General features: G+C 51.2%; 3 protein-coding genes across 3 annotated transcripts; 2 read left to right on the plus strand and 1 right to left on the minus strand.

The window, feature by feature from the left end:
• Nucleotides 1-752: 752 nt before the first annotated feature.
• Nucleotides 753-4,342, plus strand: bimC (Kinesin-like protein bimC; the record flags this gene model as incomplete). Its single annotated transcript, XM_014689072.1, has 3 exons — nucleotides 753-1,211; nucleotides 1,267-2,973; nucleotides 3,032-4,342. 3 exons carry the CDS (start codon nucleotides 753-755, stop codon nucleotides 4,340-4,342), a joined length of 3,477 nt encoding a protein of 1,158 aa, XP_014544558.1.
• A 1,320-nt stretch (nucleotides 4,343-5,662) lies between these two features.
• On the minus strand, nucleotides 5,663-7,081 carry G6M90_00g059900 (uncharacterized protein; the record flags this gene model as incomplete). The annotated part of the gene is made up of 1 exon (XM_014689073.1): nucleotides 5,663-7,081. The coding sequence occupies one exon, from the start codon at nucleotides 7,079-7,081 to the stop codon at nucleotides 5,663-5,665; it is 1,419 nt and encodes a 472-aa protein (XP_014544559.1).
• Nucleotides 7,082-9,752: 2,671 nt separating this feature from the next.
• G6M90_00g059910 (uncharacterized protein) lies at nucleotides 9,753-10,144 on the plus strand (the record flags this gene model as incomplete). The annotated part of the gene is made up of 2 exons (XM_066130688.1): nucleotides 9,753-9,843; nucleotides 9,942-10,144. The coding sequence occupies 2 exons, from the start codon at nucleotides 9,753-9,755 to the stop codon at nucleotides 10,142-10,144; spliced, it is 294 nt and encodes a 97-aa protein (XP_065986647.1).
• Between the last annotated feature and the right edge of the window lie 4,504 nt (nucleotides 10,145-14,648).

Below are 14,648 nucleotides of genomic sequence, written 5' to 3' on the forward strand. Positions count from 1 at the left end.
GAATGCTTCGTTTTTTTGTTGCACATTTGGTCTAGCGGTTACAGAGTACCAATAAAGTTTAGATATCATAAACTGTTACGAAAAGTGGAAGAACTTTAAGATAGTAAATGTTGCCATCTCTTGCATCCATTGCAAGAAGCTATCCAGCTTTGAACTCTCTTTTTTCCCTCAAATCGACGTCTCATGTTGCGGGGGACGTGAGCACACTCATCACTTCCAACCTGGATAATTGAAAATTCAACGGCACTACTATACTGCCGTCAGGGGGTTTTTTTTTTGGCCTCTTACGAAAGCATACAGTCGGCTGTATTGGCCAAACTGTTGCGTCATTCGGTCGGACTAGACGAGTTAGACGACCTAGGCGAGGTAGACGAGATGAGGCCACTGCAACGGTGGCGGTTGTCAGGGCAACAGCTGGTGTTGATGCAGAGCTCCTTCCTTAGTGCGGAGCTATTTACTTTGTGCTCACTTCCTGGGAACGTCGACATGGGCACCCCCTCCCGCGCAAGGATTGTGCACGACTCCATTCCACACCGATTTTTGCCATCTTTGGGCTTCTGAGTAACTCTACGTCCAGCGGTGATGGTTTTGTCCGTCATTGCATTTGATATCGTATATATTTTTTGTTTTTCGCACCTGCCACACGTCCTCCCGATCCTCACCGCAACGACCGCGTCGTCCACGCGGATATCCTGGCCAAGCTGGCTTCTCGACGAACTACGCGCTCCGACCGGGAGCTAAACCGGTCAACAATGGGCGCCAGTCTTCGCACTGCCGCTGGGAGCCGGAATGGTATCCCAAGACAGCCCGCTGGGAGGTCATCGACATTGAGGCAGCCGTCGTCCTTGAGCGCGGTCAGAGGGATCCCAGACCGCGCTGGCGCAGCGTCCCCAGCAGATTCTGTATCGACCACTGCAACAGGCGTGAAGCGCAAGGAGCGCGATTTCGAGTCTGATGCCGGCGGCGGCGGCGGCGGTAGCGAAGAGACAAATATTAATGTTGTTGTGAGGTGTAGAGGACGGAGTGAACGCGAAGTCAAAGAGAACAGCACCGTGGTCGTGCAGGCGGACGGCGTCAAAGGAAGCGCTGTCGGGCTATTGCTGGGCCCGAATTCTCTGAGCAACAAGTCATATGCTTTCGATCGTGTTTATTCGGCCGCGGCAGACCAGGTCATGGTATTTGACGATACGGTCAGACCGATATTGGACGAGGTGTGTGGCTCAACTTGCACACGAATTGACTGCCTCTTGTTAACCAATTTTGCAGATGCTTGCTGGATACAACTGCACAATCTTTGCGTACGGCCAGACCGGCACGGGGAAAACATACACCATGTCGGGGGATATGACCGAGACGCTAGGCATACTCTCGGATCAAGCGGGCATCATTCCTCGTGTGTTGCATGAGTTATTCAATCAGCTCAAGGTTGATGATAGGGAGCATTGTGTGAAATGTTCCTTCATCGAGCTCTATAACGAAGAACTCCGCGATCTCCTATCTATTGAAGAAAGCGCAAAGTTAAAAATTTACGACGACGCGTCAAGAAAAGGGCATGCCTCTACGATCGTTCAAGGCATGGAGGAGAAGCATATTAAGAATGCTTCCGAAGGTATTAAGGTGCTTCAAGATGGCAGCTTGAAACGTCAGGTAGCAGCCACCAAGTGCAACGATCTCAGCTCTCGAAGTCATACTGTCTTTACTATCACCGCCTACGTTAAGAAGACAAATAACCAAGGTGTAGATGACTTCGTTAGTGCAGGGAAGCTTAACCTAGTCGACCTGGCTGGAAGCGAAAATATTCAACGATCTGGAGCGGAGAATAAGCGAGCTGCTGAGGCTGGTCTTATCAATAAATCGCTGCTAACTCTCGGCCGTGTTATTAACGCGCTGGTGGACCGAAATTCGCACATTCCCTACAGAGAATCTAAATTGACGCGCTTGCTGCAAGACTCACTCGGCGGGCGAACCAAAACTTGCATTATTGCCACCATCTCTCCAGCCAAGGCGAATCTTGAGGAGACGATTTCCACTCTGGACTATGCGTTTCGCGCCAAGAATATCAAGAATAAGCCTCAAGTGAACCCGATGCTTAACAAAAGGATGCTCTTAAACGAATTTGCTAATGAAATCGAGAAATTAAAGAGTGAGCTAATCTCAACGAGACAGCGCAATGGGGTGTATTTATCGAACGATGCGTACGAAGATTTGACTGCTCAAAATGAGTCTCGCCGCATTGTGCTGGAGGAGCAGAGTGCAAAGATTGAGACCCTGGAGACCAACTTGAGGAACAAAGTCCACGAGCTCTTTTCTATAGCCACGTCACTTATGGGATTAAGAAAGGATCACGATGGAATCAAAGCCCAGCTGGACAACACAAAGGGGGTTCTTGATCAGACGGAGATAGTGCTGTCCGCGACGCGCAGATCACTTGCAGAGGAGACACAGCTAAGAAAAGCACACGAGAAGACGGAGGAGAAGCTTACGGAAATCGGGGGGCAACTCATTAGCAACCTTCATAAAACGGTGAATGATGTTACTGGTCTCAGGGCAAAAAACAAACGAAAGTCAGACCTACAATCACTGAATCGAGCAGCTTGGAGCACATCACAATCGCAAGTCGCGGATGTCACGTCCATGGTTGAACGGCGAGTACTCGAATTTCAAGAGGAACAAGAAGAGCATATCTCTAGTGTATCAAAACGAATGACCGCATTCGTGGATGAAGAACTGCGAAAGCTTTCAACCACGCAGACATTGTTGGATGAGCATCTATACCTGTTTACTGATTCAAAGAAGCTGCTGCTGGAAAAGCAGCAAAAGTCAAAGGGGGATATGGACGAAGTTTTGGATGAGATCAAAGTGGTTCGAGATACAGTTAAAGAGAAGGTTGGGGAGAGGCTTCAGGTCATGTCACAGGCCGCTGAAAAACTATCAGGAGATGTTTTGCAAGAGATGACAAACTTTCACACTCAAGTAAGTTGCTTCTTGAAGGACCCTTGTCGGAGTTCACTTTACTCACCAGCACTTGCAGCTCCATAACTCGTACAGTTCGCTTGGAAAGGACTTCAAATCCATATTTGAAGATCTCGTCAAACATATTACAGCACAGCGTAGTGAGGCCGACAGCTTACGGCGGCAGCTGCAAAGTGCCATGAATACAATTGCTTTACAAAATACCAGCCTTTCTAGGCGAGTCCAGGAAGCGCTAGACGAAGAGCGACGACAAACTGCCGAGGACCGCCAGAAGTTGATGATCCAGATTACCAGCTTGGTCAATTCCCAAGCTGATGCACAAGAGGCTCGCCTTGCCGATAGGGCAACTTTTATTCAGACAAGTGTTGCCGAATCTAATGCTTCTATGGAAGATGCGATGGCGCAATATACCCAAGGAATGGAGAGCTGGGATGGCAAGGAAAATGAGTTGATGGAAGAGGTCAAGAAGTCTCGCGAACAGTTAAAGATCAAGTTGAAGGACGACTGGACTTTAGCGAGCGACCAAAGCACGGCTATCCAAAACACGGCCAAGTCTATTCATGCCGAAACAGCGAGAGTTGCGGAAGACCAAACAGACGACTTTGATACACAAATGGAGGCACTGGACGACTTTGTCAACCGAGCTAAGACGGAAAGCGCTAGCCATCACGAATCTCATGGCCAGTCTTTACAGGCGCTGTCTAATACGGTGGAACAGTCGTTTGGTAACATCTCGGCGCACTTCAAGACAACGTTTGAAAGAGTCAAGAATCTTGGTGAAGGCATGGAGCTGGACACAAATGATTTGCGTGACGGCCTTGAACCGCTCGAGTCGCAAGTTTGCCAGCCGCTTGTCAACCTGCGTGAGGGCATCACATCTACCACCCTGCAAGAATACCAGCCCACGGGTGACACGCCTCAGAAAGCGACGTACCTTTTCCCTACGAAACTTCCTCGCACGGAACCTCACGATATCATCATTTCTAAGGTTGACGAGGAGCAGTCTTCACTCACGGGCGATGAGGTCAACGACAAGGACGACACTTCCATCATGTTTTCAGACATTGGGCACAAAAGCTCCCCCATCACGGCAACAAGGCAGTCCAACGTCGGCTTGTCGGACAAGAACATGAGTTTGCGCGAGGTCAATCCTAATGTGACGGCCAATCTAACCACCGGTGCACTCGCGTTTGATCCGAGAGCAAGCACAATGAGCATGCCTCCTGAACACACGATGCCTAGCTTTAAGAAACCACTTAAGGGAGTAAGAAGTGTTAGAAACCAGCCCGTACTGGCGGAAGGCAGGGAGAATCTCTTGGTGGGATTTGAGCAGAGTCTTTCTAGGAGGAAGAGTCCGAGGCTGAATTAGGAGTGACGCGCACTGGCGGCGCAAATTTCTGGACGGTGGTTTGTTTAGGGAGTTTGGGTAGACTGTGCTGGTTTGGGCGGTTCATTCATTCATTCATTCATTTACTTTATTTCTGGCGTGGCTTGGACACCTGGGTTATTGAGCATTTAGATACCCGTTTCTTTACATGGTGAGCATGAAATTGATTTTGATTTCTTGAGTACGACATTCGTGCTGAGGGCGGTGCATATTACCGGTCTACGTGGGAAGTTGTTTGCGCCAGAAATGTCACGATACCCGTCGGCGACTAAGTGGACGAGCCACTTTCCACTTCGTTGCCAACGGGTCATGCTATTATTCTAAATGCTAATCACAGTGAATAACCGTTGCTTTTAGCCATTGAGGCTAGCTGAGTACAGTACTACGTCAATGTTGACCGCTCGCATCGACTCGGTTGATGCGCCGTAATTCTCATGAACTACCCGGTTGCGAGACACATCTACATTCTGGAAATGTGCATCACATGAATATAGCAGGGACGCAACACGCAGTAGCTTATAGTATTTTATATTGACGCCAGACCTAACACAGCCTGCCATCATCCAGTCGCTCACAAGTCCTCCCAATCCCCATGGACCGATACGCCTTGAAGAAAAAGTATATATATATAAAGCCAGAGTAAAACAGAACGCTCATGTTAACCATGTTTGACAAAAAAACAGGCCGTTTAGGGATTCTCGTTTCGACATGTAAAGATCCCTCTTTTCACCAGTTCCCAACTCGATGAGAAAAAGAAGAAAAAGACCAAAACAGGTGCTCCCAAGTTTATCCGTCCCTAGCCCTCTGTGGATGCAAAATCGTGAGGATGTGCCTAATTGAAAATAATACCGGGAACCATATAGTTTCGCCTGCCCTCCCAAGGAGGTTTCCGTTCCCAACGCCATGCAAAAACTGAAATGAAAGATTTTTTCCTTCTTGGGGATTTGGATTTTTTTCTCTCAAGATTGAGAGGTGGTTGGTAATGAGTTCTGTGCTCCTAATTGCTGTTTGGATGAGACTATAGTTGAGGGTTATGAAAAGGATGCCTGTGTCCCAAGTGGTTTCTTGTCTGTTCGTTGAGAGGTTCGAGGCAGAACAAGTGTCGATCCAGGGCGTGTTGGTAAGAATCTCGTATAGCTTATGAATGTGTTGTCCGGTAGCTTGTACCAACACGTGTAATGATGATATTCACGGTGAAAACGTATGATTTGCCAGAGAAAAGTGAAAGTCGGCCTTTGCGACAATCATGCCCAAGTCCAAATTTGGGGTCATTGGCTCGGCCGTTCTGCTCATGGCTCTCTCCTAGCGTCTGCCGATCTTGAGCAGACGAGTCCGAAGCCACAACACAAAGGCGGTCCAGACGCCCATGGTCTTGTGCTTGGCGGTTTTGGTTCTTTTTGGCGACGTGAAATGTACCTCGTCGGCCCTAGAGGGAGCCGTTTGCCCACCGTGCGTGCTGTTGTAGCCAAAAGAGGAAAACTCTATCTTCTCGCGGCTGTCTTCCGACATTGCGCCGCGCTTTCTTGAGGAGGAGATTCGGAGGTCGGTGCCGCTAGACATGGTGCTGCTCGAGACGCTGCCGTGACCCGCGCTGCCTTTGCGAAGCCGAGTATGTGACTTTTCAAGCTTGTGTGCCTCTTTGGTTTCGGCACGTTCTCGTTTACGAAGCTGCTCCTTGGCATACTTCTCATCTTTGGCGCGCTCCTTGGCCTCGAACTTGCGGCGGGCTTCACGGACCTGCTCCTGGTGAGTGAAGGTGTCCACCTCGCTTCGGGAGCGCAGACGGAACACGCCCATGTCCAGCGAGCTGCGCAGCGGCGACAGGGGCGCAGCCGAGGTTGAAGTTGCACTGGCCTGGGTCTGTGTGGAAGACAGCATTGTGCCGGCAGTTGCCAATGGAGCGGTTGATGAGAGAGGGGAGTCGACGGCCAGGGAAGACAAAGCGCTGGAATCCAGTTCCGACCTGCTCTGATTCAGAGACGGGGGCGCCAGCGGGCGAGTCGTGCCCGAGTTGGATCGAGGAGCAGGTAGCCGCGTTGTCTGGGTTCCATCCGAAAGCGAGCTGGTACGCTGGCTGGCCATGGAAGGGCGGCGATGGTTAGGATGCTGGTAAAAGGCGGACTGGTACAGCGCCGGGCGAGGAGCGGTGGAAGCAGAGTGGAAGGACGAGTACGGATCGACGTCGGCGTCGTCCTCGGTGATGGTGGGAGAGTAACCGGTTGGCACGCCGTTCTCGAAGGAGGTCCTCGAGTTGGCATAGGACAGTGGAGGCGTCGAGGCATGCGGCTGCTGCTGGAAGGGGTGGACGAAGGTGCCGCCATTACGGCCGCTGGTGGTAGTTGCAATGGACGAGGTGTGCGAGTTGCCGCTTGTTGATCGAACATGGGAGTACTTGGAGCGCGGTGCCACGCCCAGGCCGGAGCCCGTCATGTCGGATGCGGACAAGGAGAAGCTCACATCGCGGGCGGATCTGGCACCGTGACTGTTTGGAATCGAGTACTGGTAGGATCCGTCGCTGTCGTAGGTGCCAAAGTCAGGGCCGACGGCAAGGCCCGGCGAGGGCTGGTCGTCCCAGCCACGGTCGAGGTCGAGCGACTCACGCTCCGAGTGGTGAGAGTGCAGCTTCTTGAGGATGGGCTTGACCACAGTGCGACTCCGCGACTTGGAGATCTTGCCGCCGGGGTGGGTAAAGCTGCCCGGATGAACCTGCGTGGAGGCCATGGTGCCGGCGGGCAATCGAATGATGGGACGAGGTGAGGCGAGCGGCCCTGAGGGGGGGAGGGCCGGCTTATAATGAATCCTGGCGCGGATTGTTGTTGTCTTCGCAGCCGTGGCCGCTGACGCTTGCCTGTTGTTTTGGTACGTGTTCGGCCAGGCCTCGCATACGGGGCACCAAGTACCGAGTATCGAGTACCGAGTACAGAACACACGGCGTGCGGACTACACCAGTTGACTTCATCCAACTCTGACGGCGCAGCCACTCACGCCATGCCTCCTTCGCTCCTCGCTGCTCACTGATCAGTCTGCAGTCCCTCGACTTGTTGTTTAGAGTGGTACAACGGCGTCGATAAACAAGACACAAAGCATTGGCCCCTTGGGTCGCAAACAATGCACGATGCGGTTGATGGGACGGCCGACGTCACACACACTGGGCGAGGACAGGTCGACGACGTCAGGACAAGGACCGAGGATGAGAACCAGGACGACGGCGAGATCTTAAAGCAACACCAGCACACGACGGCTAGCCCGGATGGAGAGGCAGACGAAGCACTAATAAGGACTGGAGGCCACAACAAACCGACGAGACTGGGACGCCACCGAGTCCCCCCAGGTTCCCGCGGCCCAGCTGCGCCGTGGTTGAGCATGGGGGCCTCCGGACAAGGACAGGGGATGGAAATTGAAGGGAACTAATGCTGGAACTGGGCGCACGCTCAGCGCCATCGCCGCCACGACTCCGGACATGCGCCGCACAGAGGGTAGCTGGCCACACACATCAAGCACATATGAGGAACGGGAGCAAGGCGAGCTCACCCGCAGCAACGCACCCTGGCCGCTTACGACGGCTTGTGCGGCGAAGCGGGTGTTTGGTGAACAACAGATTGGACAGCACCATGGACTGCCAAGACGAGGATAGCATTCATGACCGGGTTCAGCCTCAGAGGACGCGACCACGGCACGTGGACGACGACGACGACGACGGCTATCAGTCAAATCTGTACGGGAGCAAGTCGAATGGGCGTCTTTGGTCCAAGAGGTGGGCAATGTCTTATCCCTCTCCTGTTTTCAGAAGTACGGAGTCGGTATTCCTCGCATCAGCCTAGCAAATGTACTCCGTCGCTGATCCCACGGTCTAATTAGACACGCAGATACTCCGTATTTTTGGATGGAATCTTCAATAACACATCAAGTGGAGAGACAGCGAAACCAGGCTTCAGGTCAAAAGAAAAAATCTGCCCTGGACAAGCATGAGGATCGCGTCTTCTCACGAGTTATTACTATTGCAGCGGCAAATATATCTCAAAATGAAGCCCAAATCTCAGGATTGATGTCACTATGGAGCAGTGAGCCATTGATTCGTCGCCCGGGCTCGCCGTTGCAGGTTCTAGAGGCTTGGCCCTCATCTTGGTTCTGTCTCCTAGTACGCCTCGAGCCACAAATGATGCCTTCTGTGGAGCAGCAAAAGCGTCCCATGAACCTGCGATGGCCTGGCAGATGGGTCCGTCTCATTTGACTTTTGGCTTGAAGCGTAATTGCTCCTGCGTACCGAGCTACGCCGTATGGATGTAGACCTCATCTCGCGACACGCATTGGATTCCGTAGCTTCTGCTGCTTCCGTAATAGTCGGAATTGGACAGTGCAAGACGGAGAGGACGCAATGGGGGGTACGGAGCAATATGCCCCTTGTTCCCTTGGAGTCGTCTTCCGCCGCCTGCATTACGGAGGGAATTTGCGCTATTCTGTCACAAGACAAACCCGCATACGGAGTGCACAGGGTACCAAGTCAGTAAAGGAGTCACTGGAAAGAGACGCAGGCACACGCGTTGCGTCGGACGTCTCGTCCACAGAGTCAACACATCTCAACTCGTTCATGTACTCCGTGCTTCCAGACTACGATGATGAGTTGACCAGGCTCGGGGCGGCGTACATACATGCATACGGAGTACGGGGTATGGCAACAATGCAGGGATGCGATTCTGCTCACCGTTTCGTTTTTCTCTTGTTGCGTTTCGACCCCCTCCCCGTCGCCCCGGCCACCGGGCCCGATCTCTTGACAACTAGGCATCAGAATTGGTGCTAAGACTCGGTCTGGTTAGTTGGCATCCAGAGTTGTGGAATATGCGGCCAAATCCGCACGGCGGTAGTGTACGATATAGTTCTCTTGGACCATCTATTCGTCATGGTGAGCTTGTTGTCCCGCAGACGGAAAACATAAACAGTGGTAGCCTGGTGAGGACGAAGGCATGAAAACGCTTCCGGCTGCTGCGTTCCTCAGCAACTGCAGATTGTGGCGTTTGAGGAACCAGGAAATGGATGGTGACACCAGGCTCGGCAGCGGCAGTTTCTGATGCAGCGGTCTGGAGTCCCCGTCCTGTGCAGCAAGACATCAGTCTCAACAGTCTGTTTTGTCGAGGTTTTGGAGCCTTCAGATGGCGTCCCAACCAAATTGGACTTGTTACGAAGAATGAAGGGATCTCCTGGCACCGAGAGTCGTTTGTTCCACTGCTCTTGTTTGACTCTTGCCCGCCCCTGCCGTGCTTCTCTCCACATTGTTGCATCTTGAACATCTTCAATACAAGACTCTCGTGGCATCGGCTTTGTGGGCGCGCAAGACGTCAACTCCGTACAAAGAACCTATCCCAAAGATGAAATATTTGGTCCTTGTCCACCAGCAATGGCCGCCTTGATTGTCTTTGAAACTACACAGTATCCATCCGCTGAGCCGCGGTTTGCATTTCTTGCCGCCTGCGTGGGCAGTTTGCCATGTAAGTGTCACGTCCTACAAATGGCGCATGTCATTTTGTTGGATATATTTACTATTCCCTTGGCAGATACGCTCCACAGCTACAACTCCACAGATAAGGCATGGCAGAGCGCCTCATTTCTACGCAGAGGGCTGATATTGAGCGGCAATGCGAGCAATCGCATGATGCACCTGAACTGAAGCACAACCCGCGCTACTGCGCATTTGATCCCGAGATAGCAAGGCATGCCCGCGGCTACGGCCATGGCGAGAAAGGAAAGCCCATCTATCCGTGGGTCTACAAAAGGGCGCAGGCGTTTTGATGTTGTTCATTTTGTTGCTCATGCAACGGATACTGGTGACAAGCTGTCAGGCTCTGACTTTCAATATCTATCCATTTGGATCTGCAAAAATTATGCAGACTTGGTGTGACTTCAAAAGTTCAGACATTATCAGGCTTACTGAAAGAATGAACCAAGACAAGATTTCCGGCTGATGTCCTTCCCAATCTGGGGGAATACCAAGAAGTACTTCTCCGCATGTACGTACGCATGACTAGTTTATTCATCCACTCACAGTTGAATGATGAGGGGCGATAGAGAGGCTCGGCGTAAATAGGTCCTGCTGAGCCAACATCTCCTCCATCCCTCGGTGGATGATTTGCTATTTATGGCCGACTGCGAGCGACTACGTAACTAGCCTCGTCACTATCGCATCTATGAACATCAGACAACATGTTTCCCTTGCCAGCCGTTGCGTCGCGGGACGGGCCAAAACAAAAAAGGGCTGAGACACCGCCGGCAGTCAGCGCATCCCCATACAACACGTCTCGTCCATGGCAATGTCAGCATGGCTCTGGCGATAGCATGAGCAAGACAGTCTGCGAAGCCTTTGTTTGCGGGCTGCCCATTCGACATCGCGTGGCTCGCCTTGCACAGCATTGCAAATGCCTCATCCGAGTCCAACGTGGTGGCGAACAACCAACACATTCAGCCCGCCGCGCCTCATTCGGTGTTTTCCTGAGTCGCCGACTTGCAGACCACCCCCAGCATGGTCCTTACCCCTCCTTTGCGCAAGGCGCCGCTTGGCTACGCCATGTTCCTTTGTGGTTTTCGTCGCGCCGTCAGTGCGACTGGCGTGGCCGACGCCGGGAACAAAGAGGGCCGACGGAAACGACGGGCCCGGTTGGAGACCAAAGGTCGCTCCAGCTGAAAAGTGTGAGGCCGTTGTATCTTATATGTAAGTCGGAACTGGTGCGTTTCAGAGCATGTAAGTTACTCCCCTACTTTTTTTGGGAGGTGTCAAGGTGATATTGGGCTGAGCTGGAGGCAGCTGAAGGGCGCGGTTCCGGACACTCGGTACGGCCAATCCAGTAGAAGAGAGGTGCGGTTGAAATCTGGTATTGATTGCCTTGGTTCTAGTGACGGGTAAATTTATCGTGCCCCGAGTGTTTTATAGTTAGACTTGATGTGTTGGGCACGTCCCGCCGGCGTACAAATCGCAAAGCACACGTCGAGACTTGCAACCAAGTCCATGGCGCGAAATAAGCACCATTGTCGCCCGGCATACTACACATGTCGTAAATTCGGATATCAAGTCCCCGGGGACGAGGCAGCACTTTGCAATACGCCCGCCCGCCCTCCCAGAATAGCGCCTTGCGCGTGGCGCAGTTTGGCGATGATCTGGATGCAGCCTTGTTCTGATACATGGTTGCGGGCCACGGCTCCTTGGCCACCTACCATCAGTCGATTTTGAAGAATACTTTTCTTTTCCCTCATCTTTGCCGGTTGTCAGTACTGTTGTGGAAGTTGCAACTCTGTAGTAGAGTTGCTGTAAGAGACGTACATGTCTGCATCTTTGGGCCTACATAGCGGGCGGGCAAGGCCCTTGTTCCTCAACAGGTGTTTAATGAGAAGACGCAACTGGTCTCGAACCAGCATCGGGTGAATATACACATTGTGGCCTGTGTGCTTTTATGATGCGCGGCACTGGGCTACGTGGCTGGATTCGGTGTTGCGGCTCTTGTTAAAGACACTTTGGCGGGATATATGGACATCAGAACCGCATAATTGGCCTTAATTATTGCGACTATGCGAATGTCGAGTTGGGATGCTTGGACTTTGTTTGGCTGAAGAGTTTGATGGATTTACTGCTCTAGGGTATTTGACTTTCGCGGGCTATATACCGTTGAAAGATCTGTAAACACCACTCGTGGATGGGAATCATGACTCTGAACAGCAAGATGTTCATATCAGTCATTGAATCGAAAGAGATGGAGGGAAAATAAGCAAGCTGGCGAGCTCAAGGATCTGAATTCGCTCATTGAAGAGGGCAAGTGGCTGTATTCTAAGCGTCAGATACAAACGACGAGCAAGGCCGAATCCCTGCTGGGAACCATCCTGGTGAAGTCTAGAGTATGTGTTGGCCCTGTAGCACAGCTGTGTGGTCCCGTCTCCCAGGCCATTCATCTTCCTGTTCAAAGTGTTGATTTGCTGGTTTCTGATACCCAGTTGCCGTGGCTATTGGGCAAGCAATCACTCACCTACACCGTGGTTTACTGATGGTATACCGACTGGAACACGCGAGCTATAAACACTGATGCGGAAACCAAAACCATGACCTTGTGAACATGGTAAGCTTCGTAAACGTACAGACAAAGTCGGCAGAGGTGAGCTGCCTGCCATGTGAAGAACCGCGAACATTAGCGGCTTATACGTGCAGTATATGAATCGCCTTCCCTTCTTCTCCAAGGTTTCCCTGCTAATTGTCAGTTTTCATGTCAACTTGTCATTAATCGGCAAGAGTTGAGCTCGTGAATACCTACCCTATAGGAGATCAAGATCAAACCATCATCAGACTAAGACAGAAGCGGCTATTGGATTCTGTGCAAACCTCAGACGCCTCAGTCTGAGGGCGAAAATATTGATGCTGCACTATAATAATAAAGTGAGTTGCTTGCATTTGAATTATCATGGGAGAAGATATGATAACATCTCGATTACCTCGTGATCTTGCAATAAATAGAGGCAATGACACATCAAGTATGCATCCTCTATGCACGACATATGCACCAGGTCATCTCCATCACTAGCTTCGGATTGAATTCTCCAGAGCTCGGTTTACAGGCCCGCCACAGTTTCCTTGACGCGTAGAGTTCTTCCCTGACCAAACTCTATACTTGTTGCACTGCATGTCGGGACACATCTCGGCATATAACCTTGCCGGCCCTGAACTTACAAAAACTGGAACGCCTGTTGAAGATGCTGAGAGAGGGAGCAAGGGATATATAACAGGGTTGGAAATGACGAGAGAATTCAGTACAATTGAATCAATCCAATTGGAACACCACTTCTGCCTTGTTCTCGATAGGCATATAGAAATATCAGCTTGCAGAGATGATGACTTCTCAGACCAGTGATTCAGCGAGATATGTATCGTAGATTTACTACTTGTTTAATGATTCACGTAGAGAGATGAGGTTTCAACAAAGTCCGTTGGATGTCAATCGTGCGTTTGCGGTTCTTTTGAGTCCGTTGCAACTTTATCCTGTGCCAGAGTCTCATGAGCGTGCCAAAGTCTGATTCACCACTGATATTCCGCCGGGGCATCCATGTCAACGCAGCATAAGTGCCGATCACAGACTTCACTAGACATGAGCCGTTTCAACTGCCATCGATGCAGGTTTCTGCATTCATTCTTCCCGTTGTCTCTTTCGTCAGTTTCTAGTGCATCTGCCGGGGTTTGTCTACTAGATACAGAAGTGAGCCGAGTGAGATTCTCCTAAACGGCCAGGATTAGCCAGCTGAACCCTGTACCACTTTCTTTCGCACGATGCAGGTACGGAATACGCGCGTTGACTCAAATCTCTGACACGATTAGCAGTCCGAATCTCAGTCTTTGTGGATACTGGAAAGGAAGTCGAGAGCATGAGATTTCTCAGAAAAAGAAGCCGGAGCCCGACAAATCTGATTGACGGTTTCGTGGCAACCAACTTGCAGCTTAACCACAGATCATATCCACAGTAGGAGAAGTAGAGCACATCACCTCACCAGACGAACTGCGGAGCTTCATCTCACCTGTAGTGCTTACGAATTAAACGCATTCAGAAAGTAGCTTCCGCAGCCACAGCCTTAGCATCCACGATTGTTCTGTGACCAGAGCTCTGCAATGAACCAAAGGTCTTCACCGTCAGTCTGAGGTGGCCAGGTTGCGAAAGGGTGCACAGCTTCGGCTGTCTGTGTCCTGAGGATGCAAAAAAGAACCAGCTCCTGAGCCCGGCCCCAAAGCGGCTATCAAGAGACTGCCCAGGAAAGACTGCTGATTATCCGGCAAACCCTCATGTCCAACGCATAATCACGGAAACTGCGTGCCAGCCAGCCAGCCACACTAAATGGAATTGGGTCAGTGTAGAGTCAATTTGAGCGTTTTCATGAGCCTGGTCCTATTGAAGCTCTTTGCTGGCTTCACCATGGACTTAATTAGTACATAAGGATGGGACTGGCTGAAGTACGTACATGAAGTTGACATCATTTATAAGTCATCTGAATTCCCTAATACACAGCCAACTATTACCCATCACTGAATGGGAAGTACTGTAACCCAAGCGAGGACAGGTTGGTAAAATTTCCCATACATACATACTCATGAAAGCGCGCCAATAAAGCCCGACTGCGTATTAAGATGGCCAGAGATAATATTTCAGTTTCACGAGGTTATGGAGACCATGTGGTGTTCTCAGTTGTTCTCCTTACGACCAAGTGACTAATTTGGTAGCGACCTCATCCATAACATTTAGACGAGAACTATTTCCACCGGTTTGTCCAGAAG

Source organism: Metarhizium brunneum, chromosome 3, assembly GCF_013426205.1.
Source record: "Metarhizium brunneum chromosome 3, complete sequence".
Lineage (NCBI taxonomy): Eukaryota > Fungi > Ascomycota > Sordariomycetes > Hypocreales > Clavicipitaceae > Metarhizium > Metarhizium brunneum.